This window comes from Panulirus ornatus, chromosome 19 (assembly GCF_036320965.1).
Source record: "Panulirus ornatus isolate Po-2019 chromosome 19, ASM3632096v1, whole genome shotgun sequence".
NCBI lineage: Eukaryota > Metazoa > Arthropoda > Malacostraca > Decapoda > Palinuridae > Panulirus > Panulirus ornatus.
The window spans coordinates 45718885-45744958 of NC_092242.1; the positions used below are offsets into that span (position 1 = coordinate 45718885).

Here is a 26074-nt window from a genome sequence, read left to right on the forward strand (position 1 = left end):
TCACCAACCCCTGACTTTACTCCTAAGACGGTTCCAAACTACTCGTCCCCTTTACCCTTGAGCTTTGTTTCACTCAGATCCAGAACATCTAGGTTTCTTTCCTCAAACATACTACCCATCCTTTCTCATCTTGGTTACATCCACACACATTGAGACACCCCAATCTGAGCCTTCGAGGAGGATGAGCACTCCCCGCTTGACTCCTACTTCTATTTCCTGTTTTAGAGATGGAAATACCAGAAGGGTAAGGTTTCCAGCCCCAAACTCCTGCCCCCTTCAGTTGCCTTGTACGATAAACGGGAAATCATGATCTTTATTGCAACCTAGTTACAGATGAGGAAGGAAATGTGGACTTGCCAGCAGATTAGTGTCATTCAGTAATTCACTGCAATGTCTCCCTCTAAAGTGTAAATCAGGCTGACAGAGAAATGTGCATAACCTTCAGCTTTAAATATTCTCCTAGTCAATACCAGAGACCCCAAGTGAATTCTAACTATAGTTTGGCAGCAACACTCCCATGTCAAATCAAGTTTAAAGTACATGCAGGGAATGAGAAGACATCTCAATAATTCATACTTTTAAATAGGTATCTTTTATTTCAAGTTATGTCTTAGGAATACATATTCAGATAAATCTATCAAAAGCCACTAAAGTTTGTCTAATATCATCTATATATGATGCTTTTAATATAATAATCAGGTCAGATGCTGAAGGTCTGATCCAAAAGTGACCGAATCTCCTGCATGTGCACTCGGCCAACACCAGCTGCAGTGACACCCGATACGTCTCGCCCAGCATACTGCAACTGTAAAGGTAGACATTTTACCATAAGTGTGAGAAAATAATTAGATCAACAACATAAATAAGTACAAAATACAAATCAGAAGAAACAAACTGACATCGCTTTAGTACTTGAAAACTGGGTGATAACTTGGATAATATCACTTAAGTGACACTATGACAACACTGCACTTCACTAAATGGGTGAAAAACTTTGAGTATTCATTCAAAAGTGTGAAAGATCGAAATGCAGGTGTATCTACTCCAAAAGCATATCATCAATAAGTCAATCAAAAAGCCATCTTTGAGCTTGGAGAAAGCATATTCTTTATTTGAGCAAGGGTTCCATTTACTCTTCACCAATGTACTTCTATAAAGCTGTCAGACACATGGCTGACTTCAACAAGACAGGCGAACTTCGAACAATAATTAAGTATAATGTGTCCTAAAAAGCAGTTTGACACAACTACTCAAAAACACTGCTAAATCACCTGATAAATCTGTACGGCATATGTTATCTATGACACAAGGGAGCAGAAGTTCCTTGCCTTAGCTATCTACACTGTTACTCTCGAGCCTTAAAGGCTGTCTTAAGATTAGTTAACCTCTTTCGAAGGTGGGCTCGGCATGTCAGGAGTGAAAGGCAAGTTATGTTTCGAGCAGAAAAACAGCTTCTCTCAAGCACAAAGATCAATTGTGAGAAAGCCCTCATCTACACCCTACCCATATGGTCATACCACAAAAAACAGAAAGGGAAGGAGACACTAGTTAGTGGGTGAAAACTTTAAGGTAACTGGCACCATACAAACATCAAGAGTTACATGTCTCCTCAACATGACAATTAAGACTGTTAGATCATCATGGAATAATAATTCCTTACTAAGAGAGAAAATGTTCGATCTATTTGCCATACATACAAAAAAAATAAAATACCTTAATTCTATAATCATAATCCCAATTTGAATGATCTGCTAAAAAGGTTTTCAAATTTTTAAAAAACCATGGATCTTTTTAGTTAAAAAATCAATTACTGGATCCTTGTCCGTGAGGTGCAAGTCTGGTCATAATCTAACATAGAAATTATAAAGACAAACTGTCACACCACATGAAGCTTCTATAGATGGCGCCACACCACTGTAGTGCTGTTGGGACAATAGCGTCATCGATTCACAAAGTTACCATCAAAATTATCCAAAATTAAAATGTGAATACTATGGTAACAATGTCAGTATCATGTGATGGCTACATTGTTATCAGGAACGTTGAGATACATGCATGAATATGTTGGCTATAGCATCATCATGGGGAACAGTGTTAGTAACACAACGTCTCCCGTTGATGATATTAATATTGGCAACATCTGTGGTCCGCCCTGTTAACAACGATGTCCCTAACGCTTGTGCATCAGTGTAGACATGTCTGTAGTCAACACTGCTGCAAACCCTGCTGCTACCTTGTGTCCGGAATGTTTACAATGATGTTCTTAACATTCTTCTATTAATATGGATGTGACTCTCAACACTGACGACCACACAGTCACCAAGATGTTACAATGTTCGTGTGTGATGTGGCTCTACTGATGCTGTTAGAACCGAGCTAAAACAGACATTTACAAAATATCTTGTTTGTTTACTACATGAAGTGAGAGACAAGAAACACCTAAAATGTGTTCAATATCGTCAACATGAGCATAACTCTCACAAACCACGGGAATTAAATTTACAAGCACTGATAACCTTTTCTTAATATTTAGAGCTAGCGGTATCTGGTAATGACCTGTGTTGCGAATCTTTCTAGACTTTTCAATCATGAAAATATCTCATTATTCATATTAAAACAAGTAATGTACATGTATCTCACAATTATGAAAATATCTCATTATTCATATTAAAACAAGTAATGTACATGTATCTCACAATCATAAAAATATCTCATTATTCATATTAAAACAAGTAATGTATATGTATCTCACAATCATGAAAATATCTCATTATTCATATTAAAACAAGTAATGTACATGTATCTCACAATCATAAAAATATCTCATTATTCATATTAAAACTAGTAATGTATATGTATCTCACAATCATGAAAATATCTCATCATTCATATTAAAACAAGTAATGTATATGTATCTCAAAGACCCTCAGTCCAAAATTTTTTCTACTTTGTCAGTCAAACTTTTATTAAAAAACAAAAGCAAACAACAAAACAAACACCGTACAATGACCTCACCTTTCTTTGTCAGTCTCATAAAAGATTCATGCAACCCAAGCAGGCTTTCACTATGAAAACCCCCTGACCTACTACATACCCCTGGCCGGATAACCTTAAACAGTCCTTCACTCTTGCGGTAAACATTTTTCCCTTAAAACTGTTCTTTCCTAACTAAAACTGTTCTTTCCTAACTAAGACAATGTAACAGCAAACTCAATCATATAACAGCCCCATCTTGGATAACTATCGAAGCCAGCATGTTGAGCAGGCAAACCTGCAGGTGTACGTGTGGTGATATTGTGTGTCACTGAGTACAAGACAAATGATAAGGAAGTGTTCAGCATCTTCTGTGTGGAGGTTGCACTTGGCACATGAAGCCTCTTATATCTTGAATCAGTAACCGCAATGTTAGACTGATGGATGTCATCTACAACACCTAAGTAAATAACTTGTATATATCTGGTGAGAGTAGTGTCAGTGTACGTCTGGTGGGGTGAAATTAAGACTGGGTATGGAGAGCAGTTAGTAAGTGCTTCTCAGGTCAGTTCCATGCGTCTATAATTTAAGTTATACATGGTGTTATTGAGGACTGTATATGTTGCTTGATCTAGAAGCAAGGGAAAACTTTCCCTTTCTCCTTAAGGTCACTTGGTTTTGGTTGTGGACTGGTTTAGATAGAATGCTGATGAAGAGAACTGAGGTAGGATTGTACTGAAAGGTTTTATTTTGTTATGCAAGTCGATTCAAGGCTGTCAGACACTGTTCTTAGGGCTTTGTTGTGTGTAATTTGATACACTGTTATCTCTGCTTTAGACAGGGCAGATAACCATGCATGTGAGGCACAGTAGGATGAAGCAGACTATATATATGGGAGAATGTGTGAAAGGCAAAAGTTGAGAGTCAATGTGAATATAGCAAGGTAATTAGGTTTAGCAGTGAAATGAGACAGGTTTGTTGGGTTTTCCATCTGAACGGAGAGAACTTAAAGGAAGTGGAGTGTTTTAGATACCAGGGAGTGTATGTGGCAGAAAGTGGAACCATGGGAGCTGAGGTAAGTCATTGGGTGTGTGAAGAGACAAAGGTATTAATTGCATTGTCTTTAAGGACAAATATGGGTGTGTTTGATAGTGTAGTCCCATCATCACTATATGGCTATTAGGTGAGGGTCTTAAAAAATGACATAATTCATACTGTTTGCCTTCATTTATTTCCATCGCCACCTCGCCACACATGAAATAACAACCCTCTCCTCCCCCATGTGCGCGAGTTAGCACTAGGAAAAGACAACAAAGGCCACATTCGTTCACATTCAGTCTCTCGCTGTCAGGTAATAATGCACCGAAACCACAGCTCCCTTTCCTCATCTAGGCCCAACAGAACTTTCCATGGTTTACCCCAGACGCTTCACATGCTCATGTTCAATCCATTACCAGCACGTCGACCCCAGTATACCACATCGTTCCAATTCACTCTATTCCTTGCACGCCTTTCATCCTCCTGCATGTTCAGGCCCCGATCACTCAAAATCTTTTTCACTTCATCTTTCCGCCTCCAATTGGTCTTCCACTTCTCCTCGTTCCCTCCACCTCTGACACATATATCCACTTGGTCAATCTTTCTTCACTCATTCTCTCCATGTGACCAACCATTTCAAAACAACTTTTTCTGCTCTCTCAACCACACTCCTTTTATTACCACACATCTCTCTTACCCCATCATTACTTACTCGATCAAACCACCTCATACCACATATTGTCCTCAAACAGCTCATTTCCAGCACATCCACCCTCCTACGCACAACTCTATCTATATCCCACGCCTCGCAACCATATAACATTGATGGAACCACTATTCCTTCAAACATACCCATTTTTGCTTTCCGAGATAATGTTCTCGACTTTCACACATTCTTCAACGCTCACAGAACTTTCGCTCCCTCCCCCACCCTACGATTTACTTCCGCTTCCATGGTTCCATCCACTGCCAAATCCACTCCCAGATATCTAAAACACTTCACTGCCAGCAGTTTTACTCCATTCAAACTTACATCCCAATTGACTTGTCCCTCAATCCTACTGTACCTAATAACCTTCCTCTTATTCACATTTACTCTCAGCTTTTTTCTTTCACATACTTTACCAAACTCAATCATCAGCTTCTGCAGTTTCTCACACTAATCAGCCACCAGCGCCGTATCATCAGCAAGCAAAAACTGACTCACTTCAAAAGCTCTCTCATCCACAACAGACTGCATACTTGCCCCTCTTTCCAAAACTCTTCCATTCACCTCCCTAACAACCCCATCCATAAACAAATTAAACAACCATGGAGACATCACACACCCCTGCCGCAAACCTACATTCACTGAAAACCAATCACTTTCCTCTCTTCCTACACGTACACATGCCTTACATCCGCGATAAAAGTTTTTCACTGCTTCTAACAACATGCTTCCCACACCATATATTCTTAATACCTTCCACAGAGCATCTCTATCAACTCTTATCATATGCCTTCTCCAGATCCATAAATGATACAGACAAATGCATTTGCTTTTCTGAGTTTTTCTCCCATACATTCTTCAAAGCAAACACCTGATCCACACATCCTCTACCACTTCTGAAACCACACTGCTCTTCCCCAATCTGATGCTCTGTACATGCCTTCACCCCCTCAATCAATACCCTCCCGTATAATTTACCAGGAATATTCAACAAACTTATGCCTCTGTAATTTGAGCACTTACTTTTCTCCCCTTTGCCTTTGTACAATGGCACCATGCAAGCATTCCGCATATCCTCAGACACCTTACCATGAGCCACACATACATTAAATAACCTTACTACCAACCAGTCAACAACACAGTCACACCCTTTTTTAATAAATTCTACTGCAATACCATCCAAACCCACTGCCTTGCCGGCTTTAATCTTCTGCAAAGCTTTTACTACCTCTTCTCTGATTACCAAATCAATCTCCCAAACGCTCTCTCTTTGCACTCCACCTCGAGCAAAACACCCTATATCTACCACTTTATCATCAAACACATTCAACAAACCTTCAAATTACTCATTCCATCTCCTTATCACATCATCATTACATTTTGAATGTTAATGTGCTGAGAGGTGCAACTGGAGGGATTTCTGATCATTATCTTGTGGAGGCGAAGGTGAAGATTTGTAAAGGTTTTCAGAAAAGAGGAGAGAATGTTGGGGTGAAAAGAGTGGTGAGAATAAGTGAGGTTGGGAAGGAGACGTGTGAGGAAGTACCAGGAGAACAAAGGTGAGAACAAGGACATAAGGGTAGTGGGGGAGGAATGGGATGTATTTAGGGAAGCAGTGATGGCTTGCGCAAAAGATGCTTGTTGCATGAGAAGCGTGGGAGGTAGGCATATTAGTAAAGGCATTCAGTGGTGAGATAAAGAAATAAGATTATTAGTGAAAGAGAAGAGAGAGGCATTCGGACGATTTTTGCAGGGAAATAATGCAAATGACTGGGAGATGTATAAAAGAAAGAGGCAGGAGGTCAAAGAGAAAGGTGAGGTAAAGAAGAGAGCAAATGAGAGTTGGGGTAAGAAAGTATCATTAAAGTTTAGGGAGAATAAAAAGATGCTTTGGAAGTAGGTAAATAAAGTGCGTAAGACAAGGGAACAAATGGGAACTTCACTGAAGAAGGCTAATGGGAACGTGATAACAAGTGGTGGTGATGTGAGAAGATGATGGAGTGAGTATTTTGAAGGTTTGTTGAATGTATTTGATGACAGAGTGGCAGATATAAAGTGTTTTGGTCGAGGTGGTGTGCAAAGTGAGAGGGTTAGGGAGAAGGATTTGGTAAACAGAGAAGAGGCAGTAATAGCTTTCCGGTTGATGAAAGCCGTCAAGGCTCTGGGTTTGGATGGTATTGCAGTGAATTTATTAAAAAAGGGGGTGACTGTATTGTTGACTGGTTGGTAAGATTATTTAATGTATGTATGACTCATGGTGAGGTGCCTGAGGATTGGCGGAATGCTTGCATAGTACCATTACACAAAGGTAAAGGGGATAAAAGTGAGTGCTCAAATTACAGAGGTATAAGTTTGTTGAGTATTCCTGGGAAATTATATAGGAGGGTATTGATTGAGAACGTGAAGGCATGTACATAGCATCAGACTGGGAGAGAGCAGTGTGGTTTCAAAATTGGTAGAAGATGTGTGGATCAGGTGTTTACTTTGAAGAAAGTATGTGAGAAATACTTAGAAAAGCAAATGCATTTGGATGTAGCATTTATGGATCTGGAGAAGGCATATGATAGAGTTGATAGAGATGCTCTGTGGAAGGTATTAAGAATATATGGTGTGCGTGTTAAGTTGTTCGAAGCAGTGAAATGTTTTTATCGAGGATGTAAGGCATGTGAACGTATAGGAAGAGAGGAAAGTGATTGGTTCTCACTGAATGTTGGTTTGCGGTAGGGGTGTGTGATGTCTCCATGGTTGTTTAATTTGTTTATGATGGGGTTATTAGGGAGGTGAATGCAAGAGTTTTGGAAAGAGGGGCAAGGATGCAGTCTGTTGCGGATAAGAGAGCTTGGGAAGTGAGTCATTTGTTGTTCGCTGATGATACAGCGCTGGTGACTGATTCGGGTGAGAAACTGCAGAAGCTAGTGACTGAGTTTGGTAAAGTGTGTGAAAGAGAGGCGAGAGAAAATGTGAATAAGAAAAAGGTTATTAGGTACAGTAGGATTGAGGGACAAGCCAATTGGGAGGTAAGGTTGAATGGAGAAAAACTGGAGGAAGTGAAGAGTTTTAGATATCTGGGAGTGGACTTGGCAGCGGATGGAACCATAGAGCGGAAGTGAATCATAGGGTGGGGGAGGGGGGTGATAGTTCTGGGAGCGTTGAAGAATGTGCGGAATTCGAGAACATTATCTCGGAAAGCAAAAATGGGTATGTTTACAGAAATAGTGGTTCAAACAATGGTATATGGTTGCGATGCGTGGGCTAGTGATAGAGTTGTGTGGAGGAGGGTGGAAGTGCTGGAAATGAGATGTTTCAGTACAATATGTGGTGTGAGGTGGTTTGATCGAGTAAGTAATAATAGGGTAAGAGAGGTGTGTGGTAATAAAAAGAGTGTGGTTGAGAGAGCTAAAGAGGGTGTTTTGAAATGGTTTGGTCACATAAAGAGAAGGAGTGAGGAAAGATTGACCAAGAGGATATATGTGTCAGAGGTGGAGGGAACGAGAAGTGGGAGACCAAATTGGAGGTGGAAAGATGGAGTGAAAAAGATTTTGAGTCATCGGGGACTGAACATGAAGAAGGGTGAAAGGGGTGCAAGAAATAGAGTGAATTGGAACGATGTGGTATACCGGTGTTGACGTGCTGTCAATTCATTGAACCAGGGCATGTGAAACGTCTGAGGTAAACCATGGAAAGTTCTGTGGGGCCTGGATGTGGAAAAAGAGCTGTGGTTTCAGGGCATTATACATGACAGCAACAGACTGATTGTGAATGAATGTGACCTGTGTTGTCTTTTCCTAGCGCTACCTAGCGCACATGCAGTGGGAGGGGGTTGTTATTTCATTTGTGGCGGTGTGGTGATGTGAATGAATAAAGGCAGACAGTATGAATTATGTACATGTGTATATATGTATATGTCTGTGTGTGTATATATGTATACGGTGAGATGTATTGGTATGTATATTTCCGTGTGTTGACGTGTATGTTTATACATATGTGGGTGGGTTGGGCCATTCTTTCGGCTGTATCCTTCCGTTAACTCGCTAATGCAGGACACAGCGACAAAGCAAAATAAATATGTAATTTTTTTTTTTTTTTTTTTCAAACTATTCGTCATTTCCCGCGTTAGCGAGGTAGCGTTAAGAACAGAGGACTGGGCCTTTTTTGGAATATCCTCACCTGGCCCCCTCTGTTCCTTCTTTTGGAAAATTAAAAAAAAAAAACGAGAGGGGAGGATTTCCAGCCCCCCCCCTCCCTCCCCTTTTAGTCGCCTTCTACGACACGCAGGGAATACATGGGAAGTATTCTTAATCCCCTATCCCCAGGGATTAAATATGTAATATATATATATATATAAATATATATAGATATATATATATATATATATATATATATATATATATATATATATATATATATATATATATATATATATATATATTTAAAATATATATATATATATATATATATATATATATATATATATATATATATATATATATATATATATATATATATATATATATAGTTTGATCGAGTAAGCAAAAATAGGGCAAGAGAGATGTGTGGCAATAAAAAGAATGTGGTTGAGAGAGCAGAAGAGTGTGCCCTGAAATGGCCTGGTCTCATGGAGAGAACGAGTAAGGAAAGTTTGACCGAGAGGACACATGTGTCAGAGGTGGAGGGAACGAGGAGAAGTGGGAGACCAAATTGGAGGTGGAAGGATGGAGTGAAAAAGATTTTGAGTGATCGGGGCCTGAACATGCAGGAGGTTAAAAGGCGGGCGGGCATATATATATATATATATATATATATATATATATATATATATATATATATATATATATATATATATATATATTTTTTTTTTTTTTTTTTTTTCCAAAAGACGGAACAGAGAAGGGGGCAAGGTGAGGGTATTCCCTCAAAGGCCCAGTCCTCTGTTCTTAACGCTACCTCGCTATCGCGGGAAATGGCGAATGGTATGAAAAAAAAAAAATATATATATATCGAGTGGCACAGTACAAAGGAAGAGGGGATAAAAGTGAGTGCTCAAATTACAGATGTATAAGTTTGTTAAGTATTCCTCGGAAATTATTTTGGAGGGTACTGACTGAGAGGGTGAAGGCATGTACAAAGCATTAGATTGGGGAAGAGCAGTGTGGTTACAGATGTGGTAGAGGATGTGTGGATCAGGTGTTTGCTTTGAAGAATGTACGTCAGAAATACTTAGAAAACCAAATGGATTTGTATGTAGCATTTATGGATCTGGAGAAGGCATATGATAGAGTTGACAGAAATGCTCTGTGGAAGGTATTAAGAATATATGGTGTGGGAGGCAAGTTGTTAGAAGCAGTGAAAAGTGTTTATCGAGGGTATGAGGCAGGTGTACGTCTAGGAAGAGAGGAAAGTGATTGGTTCTCAGTGAATGTAGGTTTGCGGCAGGGGTGTGTGATGTCTCCATGGATGTTTAATTTGTTTATGGATGGGGTTGTTAGGGAGGTGAATGCAAGAGTTTTGGAAAGAGGGGCAAGTATGCAGTCTGTTGTGGATGAGAGATCTTGGGAAGTGAGTCATTTATTGTTCGCTGATGATACAGGGCTGGGGGCTGATTCGTGTGAGAAACTGCACAAGCCGGTGAATGAGTTTTGTAAAGTGTGGGGAAAAAAGAAAGCTGAGAGTAAATGTGAATAAAAGGAAGGTTATTAGGTACAGTAGGGTTGAGGGACAAGTCAATAGGGAGGTAAGTTTGAATGGAGAAAAATTGGAGGAAGTCAAGAGTTTTAAATATCCGAGATTGGATTTGGCAGCGGATGGAACCATGGAAGAGGAAGTGAATCATAGGGTGGGGGAGGAGGCGAAAATTCTGGGAGCATTGAAGAATATGTGGAAGTCGAGAACATTATCTCGGAAAGCAAAAATGGGTATGTTTGAAGGAATAGTGGTTCCAACAATGTTATATGGTTGCGAGACGTGGGCTATGGATAGAGTTGTGTGTAGGAGGGGGGATGTGCTGGAAAAGAGATGTTTGAGGACAATATATGGTGTGAGTTGGTTTGAGCGAGTAAGTAATAATAGGGTAAGAGAGATGTGTGGTAATAAAAAGAATGTGGTTGAGAGAGCAGAAGAGGGTGTTTTGAAATGGTTTGGTCACATGCAGAGAATGAGTGAGGAAAGATTGACCAAGAGGATATATGTGTCGGAGGTGGAGGGAACGAGGAGTGGAAAACCAAATTGGAGGTAGAAAGATGGAGTGAAAAAGATTTTGAGTGATCAGGGACTGAACATGCAGAAGGGTGAAAGGCGTGCATGGAATAGAGTGAATTGGAACGAAGTGGTATACCGGGGTTGACGTGCTGTCAATGGATTGAACCAGGGGTAAACCATGGAAAGTTCTGTGGGGCCTGGATGTGGAAAAGGAGTTGTGGTTTCAGGGCATTATACATGTCAGCTACAGACTGATTGTGAATGAATGTGGCCTGTGTTGTCTTTTCCTAGCGCTACCTCGCGCACATGCAGTGGGAGGGGGTGTTATTTCATTTGTGGCGGGGTGGTGATGGGAATGAATAAAGGCAGACAGTATGAATTATGTACATGTGTATATATGAATATGTCTGTGTGTATATATATGTATACGGTGAGATGTATTGGTATGCATATCTGCGTGTGTTGACGTGTATGTTTATACATATGTGGGTGGGTTGGGCCATTCTTTCGGCTGTATCCTTCCGTTAACTCGCTTATGCAGGACCCAGCGACAAAGCAAAATAAATAAATAATAAATATATATATATATATATATATATATATATATATATATATATATATATATATATATATATATATATATATATATATTTATTTATCATACTTTGTCGCTGTCTCCCGCGTTTGCGAGGTAGCGCAAGGAAACAGACGAAAGAAATGGCCCAACCCCCCCCCCCCATACACATGTATATACATACGTCCACACACGCAAATATACATACCTACACAGCTTTCCATGGTTTACCCCAGACGCTTCACGTGCCTTGATTCAATCCACTGACAGCACGTCAACCCCGGTATACCATATCGCTCCAATTCACTATATTCCTTGCCCTCCTTTCACCCTCCTGCATGTTCAGGCCCCGATCACACAAAATCTTTTTCACTCCATCTTTCCACCTCCAATTTGGTCTCCCTCTTTTCCTTGTTCCCTCCACCTCCGACACATATATCTTCTTGGTCAATCTTTCCTCACTCATCCTCTCCATGTGCCCAAACCACTTCAAAACACCCTCTTCTGCTCTCTCAACCACGCTCTTTTTATTTACACACATCTCTCTTACCCTTACGTTACTCACTCGATCAAACCACCTCACACCACACATTGTCCTCAAACATCTCATTTCCAGCACATCCATCCTCCTGCGCACAACTCTATCCATAGCCCACGCCTCGCAACCATACAACATTGTTGGAACCACTATTCCTTCAAACATACCCATTTTTGCTTTCCGAGATAATGTTCTCGACTTCCATACATTCTTCAAGGCCCCCAGGATTTTCGCCCCCTCCCCCACCCTATGATCCACTTCCGCTTCCATGGTTCCATCCGCTGCCAGATCCACTCCCAGATATCTAAAACACTTCACTTCCTCCAGTTTTTCTCCATTCAACCTCACCTCCCAATTGACTTGACCCTCAACCCTACTGTACCTAATAACCTTGCTCTTATTCACATTTACTCTTAACTTTCTTCTTCCACACACTTTTCCAAACTCAGTCACCAGCTTCTGCAGTTTCTCACATGAATCAGCCACCAGCGCTGTATCATCAGCGAACAACAACTGACTCACTTCCCAAGCTCTCTCATCCCCAACAGACTTCATACTTGCCCCTCTTTCCAAAACTCTTGCATTTACCTCCCTAACAACCCCATCCATAAACAAATTAAACAACCATGGAGACATCACACACCCCTGCCGCAAACCTACATTCACTGAGAACCAATCACTTTCCTCTCTTCCTACACGAACACATGCCTTACATCCTCGATAAAAACTTTTCACTGCTTCTAACAACTTTCCTCCCACACCATATATTCTTAATACCTTCCACAGAGCATCTCTATCAACTCTATCATATGCCTTCTCCAGATCCATAAATGCTACATACAAATCCATTTGCTTTTCTAAGTATTTCTCACATACATTCTTCAAAGCAAACACCTGATCCACACATCCTCTACCACTTCTAAAACCACACTGCTCTTCCCCAATCTGATGCTCTCTACATGCCTTCACCCTCTCAATCAATACCCTCCCATATAATTTACCAGGAATACTCAACAAACTTATACCTCTGTAATTTGAACACTCACTCTTATCCCCTTTGCCTTTGTACAATGGCACTATGCACGCATTCCGCCAATCCTCAGGCACCTCACCATGAGTCATACATACATTAAATAACCTTACCAACCAGTCAACAATAGAGTCACCCCCTTTTTTAATAAATTCCACTGCAATACCATCCAAACCTGCTGCCTTGCCGGCTTTCATCTTCCGCAAAGCTTTCACTACCTCTTCTCTGTTTCCAAATCATTTTCCCTAACCCTCTCACTTTGCACACCACCTCGACCAAAACACCCTATATCTGCCACTCTATCATCAAACACATTCAACAAACCTTCAAAATACTCACTCCATCTCCTTCTCACATCACCACTACTTGTTTTCACCTCCCCATTTGCGCCCTTCACTGAAGTTCCCATTTGCGCCCTTGTCTTACGCACTTTATTCACCTCCTTCCAGAACATCTTTTTATTCTCCGTAAAATTTAATGATGCTCTCTCACCCCAACTCTCATTTGCCCTTTTTTTCACCTCTGGGTGAATATATATATATATATATATATATATATATATATATATATATATATATATATATATATATATATATATATATCCTTGGGGATAGGGGATGAAGAATACTTCCCATGTATTCCCTGCGTGTCGTAGAAGGCGACTAAAAGGGGAGGGAGCAGGAGGCTGGAAATCCTCCCCTCTCGTTTTTTTTTTTTTTTTCTTTTTTTAATTTTCCAAAAGAAGGAACAGAGGGGGGGCCAGGTGAGGATATTCCACAAAGGCCCAGTCCTCTGTTCTTAATGCTACCTCGCTAATGCGGGAAATGGCGGATAGTTTAAAAGAAAGAGAGAATATATATATATATATATATATATATATATATATATATATATATATATATATATATATATATATATATATATATATATATATCCTACCCTCCTTGTATTTCAACTTTCTAAAAATAGGAAACAGAAGGAGTCACGCGGGGAGTGCTCATCCTCCTCGTAGACTCAGATCGGGGTATCTAAATGTGTGTGGATGTAACCAATATGTGAAAAAAGGAGAGATAGGTAGTATGTTTGAGGAAAGGAACCCGGATGTTTTGGCTCTGAGTGAAACGAAGCTCAAGGGTAAAGGGGAAGAGTGGTTTGGGAATGTCTTGGGAGTAAAGTCAGGGGTTAGTGAGAGGACAAGAGCAAGGGAAGGAGTAGCAGTACTCATGAAACAGGAGTTGTGGGAGTATGTGATAGAATGTAAAAAAGTAAATTCTCGATTAATATGAGTAAAACTGAAAGTTGATGGAGAGAGATGGGTGATTATTGGTGCATATGCACCTGGGCATGAGAAGAAAGATCATGAGAGGCAAGTGTTTTGGGAGCAGCTGAATGAGTGTGTTAGTGGTTTTGATGCATAAGACCGGGTTATAGTGATGGGTGATTTAAATGCAAAGGTGAGTAAAATGGCAGTTGAGGGAATAATTGGCATACATGGGGTGTTCAGTGTTGTAAATGGAAATGGGGAAGAGCTTGTAGATTTATGTGCTGAAAAAGGACTGGTGATTGGGAATACCTGGTTTAAAAAGCGAGATATACATAAGTATACGTATGTAAGTAGGAGAGATGGCCAGAGAGCGTTGTTGGATTACGTGTTAATTGACAGGCGCGCGAAAGAGAGACTTTTGGATGTTAATGTGCTGAGAGGTGCAACTGGAGGGATGTCTGATCATTATTTTCTGGAGGTTAAGGTGAAGATTTGATGAGGTTTTCAGAAAAGAAGAGTGAATGTTGGGGTGAAGAGGGTGGTGAGAGTAAGTGAGCTTGGGAAGGAGGCTTGTGTGAGGAAGTACCAGGAAAGACTGAGTACAGAATGGAAAAAGGTGAGAAAAATGGAAGTAAGGGAAGTGGGGGAGGAATGGGATGTATTTAGGGAATCAGTGATGGATTGCGCAAAAGATGCTTGTGGCCTGAGAAGCGTGGGATGTGGGTTGATTAGAAAGGGTAGTGAGTGGTGGGATGAAGAAGTAAGATTATTAGTGAAAGAGAAGATAGAAGCATTTGGACGATTTTTGCAGGGAAAAATTGCAATTGAGTGGGAGATGTATAAAAGAAAGAGACAGGAGGTCAAAAGAAAGGTGCAAGAGGTGAAAAAGAGGGCATATGAGAGTTGGGGTGAGAGAGTATCATTAAATTTAAGGGAGAATAAAAAGATGTTCTGGAAGGAGGTAAATAAAGTGCGTAAGACAAGGGAGCAAATGGGAACTTCAGTGAAGGGCGCTAATGGGGAGGTGATAACAAATAGTGGTGATATGAGAAGGAGATGGAGTGAGATTTTTGAAGGTTTGTTGAATGTGTTTGATGATAGAGTGGCAGATATAGGGTGTTTTGGTCGAGGTGGTGTGCAAAGTGAGAGGGTTAGGGAAAATGATTTGGTAAACAGAGAAGAGGTAGTAAAAGCTTTGCGGAAGATGAAAGCCGGCAAGGCAGGAGGTTTGGATGGTATTGCAGTGGAATCTATTAAAAAAGGGGGTGACTGTATTGTTGACTGGTTGGGAAGGTTATTTAATGTATGCATGACTCATGGTGAGGTGCCTGAGGATTGGCGGAATGCGTGCATAGTGCCATTGTACAAAGGCAAAGGGGATAAGAGTGAGTGTTCAAATTACAGAGGTATAAGTTTGTTGAGTATTCCTGGTAAATTATATGGGAGGGTATTAATTGAGAGGGTGAAGGCATGTACAGAGCATCAGATTGGGGAAGAGCAGTGTGGTTTCAGAAGTGGTAGAGGATGTGTGGATCAGGTGTTTGCTTTGAAGAATGTATGTGAGAAATACTTAGAAAAGCAAATGGATTTGTACGTAGCATTTATGGATCTGGAGAAGGCATATGATAGAGTTCATAGAGATGCTCTGTGGAAGGTATTAAGAATATATGGTGTGGGAGGCAAGTTGTTAGAAGCAGTGAAAAGTTTTTATCGAGGATGTAAGGCATGTGTACGTGTAGGAAGAGAGGAAAGTGATTGGTTCTCAGTGATGTAGGTTTGCGGCAGGGGGTGTGTGATGTCTCCATGGTTGTTTAATTTGTTTATGGATGGGGTTGTTAGGGAGGTGAATGCGAGAGTTTTGGAAAGAGGGGCAAGTATGAAGTCTGTTGTGGACGAGAGATCTTGGGAAGTGAGTCAGTTGTTGTTCGCTGATGATACAGCGCTGGTGGCTGATTCATGTGAGAAACTGCAGAAGCGGGTGACTGAGTTTGGTAAAGTGTGTGAAAGAAGAAAGTTAAGAGTAAATGTGAAAAAGAGCAAGGTAATTAGGTACAGTAGGGTTGAGGGTCAAGTCAACTGGGAGGTAAGTTTGAATGGAGAAAAACTGGAGGAAGTAAAGTGTTTTAGATATCTGGGATATCAGCGGATGGAACCATGGAAGCGGAAGTAAATCATAGGGTGGGGGAGGGGGCGAAAATCCTGGGGGCCTTGAAGAATGTGTGGAAGTCGAGAACATTATCTCGTAAAGCAAAAATGGGTATGTTTGAAGGAATAGTGGTTCCAACAATGTTGTATGGTTGCGAGGCGTGGGCTATGGATAGAGTTGTGCGCAGGAAGGTGGATGTGCTGGAAATGAGATCTTTGAGGACAATGTGTGGTGTGAGGTGGTTTGATCGAGTAAGTAATGTAAGGGTAAGAGAGATGTGTGGAAATAAAAAGAGCGTGTTTGAGAGAGCAGAAGAGGGTGTTTTGAAATGGTTTGGGCACATGGAGAGAATGAGTGAGGAAAGATTGACCATGAGGATATATGTGTCGGAGGTGGAGGGAACGAGGAGAAGTGGGAGACCAAACTGGAGGTGGAAAGATGGAGTGAAAAAGATTTTGAGTGATCGGGGCCTGAACATGCAGGAGGGTGAAAGGCGGGCAAGGAATAGAGTGAATTGGATCGATGTGGTATACCGGGGTTGACGTGCTGTCAGTGGATTGAATCAGGGCATGTGAAGCGTCTGGGGTAAACCAGGGAAAGTTCTGTGGGGCCTGGATGTGGAAAGGGAGCTGTGGTTTCGGGCATTATTGCATGACAGCTAGAGACTGAGTGTGAACGAATGGGGCCTTTGTTGTCTTTTCCTAGCGCTACCTCGCACACAGAAGGGGGGAGGGGGATGGTATTCCATGTGTGGTGAGGTGGCGATGAGAATGAATAAAGGCAGACAGTGTGAATTGCATGGGTATATATGTATGTGTCTGTGCGTGTATATATATTGTACATTGAGATGTATAGGTATGTATATTTGCGTGTGTGGACGTGTATGTATAAACAAGTGTATGGGGGTGGGTTGAGCCATTTCTTTCGTCTGTTTCCTTGCGCTACCTCGCAAACGCGGGAGACAGCGACAAAGCAAAATAAAATAAATAAATATATATATATATATATATATATATATATATATATATATATATATATATATATATATATATATATATATATATATATAAAGAGTGGCACTGTACAAAGGCAAAGGGGATAAAAGTGAGCGCTCAAATTACAGAGGTATAAGTTTGTTGAGTATACCTGGGAAATTATATGGGAGGGTATTGATTAAGAAGGTGAAGGCATGTACAAAGCATTAGATTGGGGAAGAGCAGTGTGGTTACAGATGTGGTAGAGGATGTGTGGATCAGGTGTTTGCTTTGAAGAATGTACGTCAGAAATACTTAGAAAACCAAATGGATTTGTATGTAGCATTTATGGATCTGGAGAAGGCATATGATAGAGTTGACAGAAATGCTCTGTGGAAGGTATTAAGAATATATGGTGTGGGAGGCAAGTTGTTAGAAGCAGTGAAAAGTGTTTATCGAGGGTATGAGGCAGGTGTACGTCTAGGAAGAGAGGAAAGTGATTGGTTTCTCAGTGAATGTAGGTTTGCGGCAGGGGTGTGTGATGTCTCCATGGTTGTTTAATTTGTTTATGGATGGGGTTGTTAGGGAGGTGAATGCAAGAGTTTTGGAAAGAGGGGCAAGTATGCAGTCTGTTGTGGATGAGAGATCTTGGGAAGTGAGTCATTTATTGTTCGCTGATGATACAGGGCTGGGGGCTGATTCGTGTGAGAAACTGCACAAGCCGGTGAATGAGTTTTGTAAAGTGTGGGGAAAAAAGAAAGCTGAGAGTAAATGTGAATAAAAGGAAGGTTATTAGGTACAGTAGGGTTGAGGGACAAGTCAATAGGGAGGTAAGTTTGAATGGAGAAAAATTGGAGGAAGTCAAGAGTTTTAAATATCCGAGATTGGATTTGGCAGCGGATGGAACCATGGAAGAGGAAGTGAATCATAGGGTGGGGGAGGAGGCGAAAATTCTGGGAGCATTGAAGAATATGTGGAAGTCGAGAACATTATCTCGGAAAGCAAAAATGGGTATGTTTGAAGGAATAGTGGTTCCAACAATGTTATATGGTTGCGAGACGTGGGCTATGGATAGAGTTGTGTGTAGGAGGGGGGATGTGCTGGAAAAGAGATGTTTGAGGACAATATATGGTGTGAGTTGGTTTGAGCGAGTAAGTAATAATAGGGTAAGAGAGATGTGTGGTAATAAAAAGAATGTGGTTGAGAGAGCAGAAGAGGGTGTTTTGAAATGGTTTGGTCACATGCAGAGAATGAGTGAGGAAAGATTGACCAAGAGGATATATGTGTCGGAGGTGGAGGGAACGAGGAGTGGAAAACCAAATTGGAGGTAGAAAGATGGAGTGAAAAAGATTTTGAGTGATCAGGGACTGAACATGCAGAAGGGTGAAAGGCGTGCATGGAATAGAGTGAATTGGAACGAAGTGGTATACCGGGGTTGACGTGCTGTCAATGGATTGAACCAGGGGTAAACCATGGAAAGTTCTGTGGGGCCTGGATGTGGAAAAGGAGTTGTGGTTTCAGGGCATTATACATGTCAGCTACAGACTGATTGTGAATGAATGTGGCCTGTGTTGTCTTTTCCTAGCGCTACCTCGCGCACATGCAGTGGGAGGGGGTGTTATTTCATTTGTGGCGGGGTGGTGATGGGAATGAATAAAGGCAGACAGTATGAATTATGTACATGTGTATATATGAATATGTCTGTGTGTATATATATGTATACGGTGAGATGTATTGGTATGCATATCTGCGTGTGTTGACGTGTATGTTTATACATATGTGGGTGGGTTGGGCCATTCTTTCGGCTGTATCCTTCCGTTAACTCGCTTATGCAGGACCCAGCGACAAAGCAAAATAAATAAATAATAAATATATATATATATATATATATATATATATATATATATATATATATATATATATATATATATATATATATATTTATTTATCATACTTTGTCGCTGTCTCCCGCGTTTGCGAGGTAGCGCAAGGAAACAGACGAAAGAAATGGCCCAACCCCCCCCCCCCATACACATGTATATACATACGTCCACACACGCAAATATACATACCTACACAGCTTTCCATGGTTTACCCCAGACGCTTCACGTGCCTTGATTCAATCCACTGACAGCACGTCAACCCCGGTATACCATATCGCTCCAATTCACTATATTCCTTGCCCTCCTTTCACCCTCCTGCATGTTCAGGCCCCGATCACACAAAATCTTTTTCACTCCATCTTTCCACCTCCAATTTGGTCTCCCTCTTTTCCTTGTTCCCTCCACCTCCGACACATATATCTTCTTGGTCAATCTTTCCTCACTCATCCTCTCCATGTGCCCAAACCACTTCAAAACACCCTCTTCTGCTCTCTCAACCACGCTCTTTTTATTTACACACATCTCTCTTACCCTTACGTTACTCACTCGATCAAACCACCTCACACCACACATTGTCCTCAAACATCTCATTTCCAGCACATCCATCCTCCTGCGCACAACTCTATCCATAGCCCACGCCTCGCAACCATACAACATTGTTGGAACCACTATTCCTTCAAACATACCCATTTTTGCTTTCCGAGATAATGTTCTCGACTTCCATACATTCTTCAAGGCCCCCAGGATTTTCGCCCCCTCCCCCACCCTATGATCCACTTCCGCTTCCATGGTTCCATCCGCTGCCAGATCCACTCCCAGATATCTAAAACACTTCACTTCCTCCAGTTTTTCTCCATTCAACCTCACCTCCCAATTGACTTGACCCTCAACCCTACTGTACCTAATAACCTTGCTCTTATTCACATTTACTCTTAACTTTCTTCTTCCACACACTTTTCCAAACTCAGTCACCAGCTTCTGCAGTTTCTCACATGAATCAGCCACCAGCGCTGTATCATCAGCGAACAACAACTGACTCACTTCCCAAGCTCTCTCATCCCCAACAGACTTCATACTTGCCCCTCTTTCCAAAACTCTTGCATTTACCTCCCTAACAACCCCATCCATAAACAAATTAAACAACCATGGAGACATCACACACCCCTGCCGCAAACCTACATTCACTGAGAACCAATCACTTTCCTCTCTTCCTACACGAACACATGCCTTACATCCTCGATAAAAACTTTTCACTGCTTCTAACAACTTTCCTCCCACACCATATATTCTTAATACCTTCCACAGAGCATCTCTATCAACTCTATCATATGCCTTCTCCAGATCCATAAATGCTACATACAAATCCATTTGCTTTTCTAAGTATTTCTCACATACATTCTTCAAAGCAAACACCTGATCCACACATCCTCTACCACTTCTAAAACCACACTGCTCTTCCCCAATCTGATGCTCTCTACATGCCTTCACCCTCTCAATCAATACCCTCCCATATAATTTACCAGGAATACTCAACAAACTTATACCTCTGTAATTTGAACACTCACTCTTATCCCCTTTGCCTTTGTACAATGGCACTATGCACGCATTCCGCCAATCCTCAGGCACCTCACCATGAGTCATACATACATTAAATAACCTTACCAACCAGTCAACAATAGAGTCACCCCCTTTTTTAATAAATTCCACTGCAATACCATCCAAACCTGCTGCCTTGCCGGCTTTCATCTTCCGCAAAGCTTTCACTACCTCTTCTCTGTTTCCAAATCATTTTCCCTAACCCTCTCACTTTGCACACCACCTCGACCAAAACACCCTATATCTGCCACTCTATCATCAAACACATTCAACAAACCTTCAAAATACTCACTCCATCTCCTTCTCACATCACCACTACTTGTTTTCACCTCCCCATTTGCGCCCTTCACTGAAGTTCCCATTTGCGCCCTTGTCTTACGCACTTTATTCACCTCCTTCCAGAACATCTTTTTATTCTCCGTAAAATTTAATGATGCTCTCTCACCCCAACTCTCATTTGCCCTTTTTTTCACCTCTGGGTGAATATATATATATATATATATATATATATATATATATATATATATATATATATATATATATATATATATATATCCTTGGGGATAGGGGATGAAGAATACTTCCCATGTATTCCCTGCGTGTCGTAGAAGGCGACTAAAAGGGGAGGGAGCAGGAGGCTGGAAATCCTCCCCTCTCGTTTTTTTTTTTTTTTTTCTTTTTTTAATTTTCCAAAAGAAGGAACAGAGGGGGGGCCAGGTGAGGATATTCCACAAAGGCCCAGTCCTCTGTTCTTAATGCTACCTCGCTAATGCGGGAAATGGCGGATAGTTTAAAAGAAAGAGAGAATATATATATATATATATATATATATATATATATATATATATATATATATATATATATATATATATATATATATATATATATATCCTACCCTCCTTGTATTTCAACTTTCTAAAAATAGGAAACAGAAGGAGTCACGCGGGGAGTGCTCATCCTCCTCGTAGACTCAGATCGGGGTATCTAAATGTGTGTGGATGTAACCAATATGTGAAAAAAGGAGAGATAGGTAGTATGTTTGAGGAAAGGAACCCGGATGTTTTGGCTCTGAGTGAAACGAAGCTCAAGGGTAAAGGGGAAGAGTGGTTTGGGAATGTCTTGGGAGTAAAGTCAGGGGTTAGTGAGAGGACAAGAGCAAGGGAAGGAGTAGCAGTACTCATGAAACAGGAGTTGTGGGAGTATGTGATAGAATGTAAAAAAGTAAATTCTCGATTAATATGAGTAAAACTGAAAGTTGATGGAGAGAGATGGGTGATTATTGGTGCATATGCACCTGGGCATGAGAAGAAAGATCATGAGAGGCAAGTGTTTTGGGAGCAGCTGAATGAGTGTGTTAGTGGTTTTGATGCATAAGACCGGGTTATAGTGATGGGTGATTTAAATGCAAAGGTGAGTAAAATGGCAGTTGAGGGAATAATTGGCATACATGGGGTGTTCAGTGTTGTAAATGGAAATGGGGAAGAGCTTGTAGATTTATGTGCTGAAAAAGGACTGGTGATTGGGAATACCTGGTTTAAAAAGCGAGATATACATAAGTATACGTATGTAAGTAGGAGAGATGGCCAGAGAGCGTTGTTGGATTACGTGTTAATTGACAGGCGCGCGAAAGAGAGACTTTTGGATGTTAATGTGCTGAGAGGTGCAACTGGAGGGATGTCTGATCATTATTTTCTGGAGGTTAAGGTGAAGATTTGATGAGGTTTTCAGAAAAGAAGAGTGAATGTTGGGGTGAAGAGGGTGGTGAGAGTAAGTGAGCTTGGGAAGGAGGCTTGTGTGAGGAAGTACCAGGAAAGACTGAGTACAGAATGGAAAAAGGTGAGAAAAATGGAAGTAAGGGAAGTGGGGGAGGAATGGGATGTATTTAGGGAATCAGTGATGGATTGCGCAAAAGATGCTTGTGGCCTGAGAAGCGTGGGATGTGGGTTGATTAGAAAGGGTAGTGAGTGGTGGGATGAAGAAGTAAGATTATTAGTGAAAGAGAAGATAGAAGCATTTGGACGATTTTTGCAGGGAAAAATTGCAATTGAGTGGGAGATGTATAAAAGAAAGAGACAGGAGGTCAAAAGAAAGGTGCAAGAGGTGAAAAAGAGGGCATATGAGAGTTGGGGTGAGAGAGTATCATTAAATTTAAGGGAGAATAAAAAGATGTTCTGGAAGGAGGTAAATAAAGTGCGTAAGACAAGGGAGCAAATGGGAACTTCAGTGAAGGGCGCTAATGGGGAGGTGATAACAAATAGTGGTGATATGAGAAGGAGATGGAGTGAGATTTTTGAAGGTTTGTTGAATGTGTTTGATGATAGAGTGGCAGATATAGGGTGTTTTGGTCGAGGTGGTGTGCAAAGTGAGAGGGTTAGGGAAAATGATTTGGTAAACAGAGAAGAGGTAGTAAAAGCTTTGCGGAAGATGAAAGCCGGCAAGGCAGGAGGTTTGGATGGTATTGCAGTGGAATCTATTAAAAAAGGGGGTGACTGTATTGTTGACTGGTTGGGAAGGTTATTTAATGTATGCATGACTCATGGTGAGGTGCCTGAGGATTGGCGGAATGCGTGCATAGTGCCATTGTACAAAGGCAAAGGGGATAAGAGTGAGTGTTCAAATTACAGAGGTATAAGTTTGTTGAGTATTCCTGGTAAATTATATGGGAGGGTATTAATTGAGAGGGTGAAGGCATGTACAGAGCATCAGATTGGGGAAGAGCAGTGTGGTTTCAGAAGTGGTAGAGGATGTGTGGATCAGGTGTTTGCTTTGAAGAATGTATGTGAGAAATACTTAGAAAAGCAAATGGATTTGTACGTAGCATTTATGGATCTGGAGAAGGCATATGATAGAGTTCATAGAGATGCTCTGTGGAAGGTATTAAGAATATATGGTGTGGGAGGCAAGTTGTTAGAAGCAGTGAAAAGTTTTTATCGAGGATGTAAGGCATGTGTACGTGTAGGAAGAGAGGAAAGTGATTGGTTCTCAGTGATGTAGGTTTGCGGCAGGGGTGTGTGATGTCTCCATGGTTGTTTAATTTGTTTATGGATGGGGTTGTTAGGGAGGTGAATGCGAGAGTTTTGGAAAGAGGGGCAAGTATGAAGTCTGTTGTGGACGAGAGATCTTGGGAAGTGAGTCAGTTGTTGTTCGCTGATGATACAGCGCTGGTGGCTGATTCATGTGAGAAACTGCAGAAGCGGGTGACTGAGTTTGGTAAAGTGTGTGAAAGAAGAAAGTTAAGAGTAAATGTGAAAAAGAGCAAGGTAATTAGGTACAGTAGGGTTGAGGGTCAAGTCAACTGGGAGGTAAGTTTGAATGGAGAAAAACTGGAGGAAGTAAAGTGTTTTAGATATCTGGGATATCAGCGGATGGAACCATGGAAGCGGAAGTAAATCATAGGGTGGGGGAGGGGGCGAAAATCCTGGGGGCCTTGAAGAATGTGTGGAAGTCGAGAACATTATCTCGTAAAGCAAAAATGGGTATGTTTGAAGGAATAGTGGTTCCAACAATGTTGTATGGTTGCGAGGCGTGGGCTATGGATAGAGTTGTGCGCAGGAAGGTGGATGTGCTGGAAATGAGATCTTTGAGGACAATGTGTGGTGTGAGGTGGTTTGATCGAGTAAGTAATGTAAGGGTAAGAGAGATGTGTGGAAATAAAAAGAGCGTGTTTGAGAGAGCAGAAGAGGGTGTTTTGAAATGGTTTGGGCACATGGAGAGAATGAGTGAGGAAAGATTGACCATGAGGATATATGTGTCGGAGGTGGAGGGAACGAGGAGAAGTGGGAGACCAAACTGGAGGTGGAAAGATGGAGTGAAAAAGATTTTGAGTGATCGGGGCCTGAACATGCAGGAGGGTGAAAGGCGGGCAAGGAATAGAGTGAATTGGATCGATGTGGTATACCGGGGTTGACGTGCTGTCAGTGGATTGAATCAGGGCATGTGAAGCGTCTGGGGTAAACCAGGGAAAGTTCTGTGGGGCCTGGATGTGGAAAGGGAGCTGTGGTTTCGGGCATTATTGCATGACAGCTAGAGACTGAGTGTGAACGAATGGGGCCTTTGTTGTCTTTTCCTAGCGCTACCTCGCACACAGAAGGGGGGAGGGGGATGGTATTCCATGTGTGGTGAGGTGGCGATGAGAATGAATAAAGGCAGACAGTGTGAATTGCATGGGTATATATGTATGTGTCTGTGCGTGTATATATATTGTACATTGAGATGTATAGGTATGTATATTTGCGTGTGTGGACGTGTATGTATAAACAAGTGTATGGGGGTGGGTTGAGCCATTTCTTTCGTCTGTTTCCTTGCGCTACCTCGCAAACGCGGGAGACAGCGACAAAGCAAAATAAAATAAATAATATATATATATATATATATATATATATATATATATATATATATATATATATATATATATATATATATATATATATATAAAGAGTGGCACTGTACAAAGGCAAAGGGGATAAAAGTGAGCGCTCAAATTACAGAGGTATAAGTTTGTTGAGTATACCTGGGAAATTATATGGGAGGGTATTGATTAAGAAGGTGAAGGCATGTACAAAGGATTAGATTGGGGAAGAGCAGTGTGGTTACAGAAGTGGTAGAGGATGTGTGGATCAGGTGTTTGCTTTGAAGAATGTATGTGAGAAATACTTAGAAAACCAAATGGACTTGTATGTAGCATTTATGGATCTGGAGAAGGCATATGATAGAGTTGATAGAAATGCTCTGTGGAAGGCATTAAGAATATATGGTGTGGGAGGTAAGTTGTTAGAAGCAGTGAAAAGTTTTAATCGAGGGTATGAGTCATGTGTACGTCTAGGAGGAGAGGAAAGTGATTGGTTCTCAGTGAATGTAGGTGTGCGGCAGGGGTGTGTGATGTCTCCATGGTTGTTTAATTTGTTTATGGATGGGGTTGTTAGGGAGGTGAATGCAAGAGTTTTGGAAAGAGGGGCAAGTATGCAGTCAGTTGTTGTTCGCTGATGATACAGGGCTGGTGGCTCATTCGTGTGAGAAACTGCAGAAGCTGGTGAATGAGTGTGGTAAAGTGTGGGAAAAAAGAAAGCTGAGAGTAAATGTTAATAAGAGCAAGGTTATTAGGTACAGTAGGGTTGAGGGACAAGTCAATTGGGAGGTAAGTTTGAATGGAGAAAA

General features: G+C 41.1%; 1 protein-coding gene across 1 annotated transcript in view; it reads right to left on the reverse strand.

The window, feature by feature from the left end:
* Positions 1-576: 576 nt before the first annotated feature.
* The window catches only part of LOC139755484 (probable 2-oxoadipate dehydrogenase complex component E1 homolog), a 194095-nt gene continuing 168597 nt past the window's right edge, over positions 577-26074 (reverse strand). Inside the window, exon 5 of the mRNA XM_071673822.1 lies at positions 577-805. Coding sequence (XP_071529923.1) covers positions 701-805 — 105 coding nt within the window. The 3' untranslated portion in view covers positions 577-700. The remainder of the gene's footprint in view (positions 806-26074) is intronic.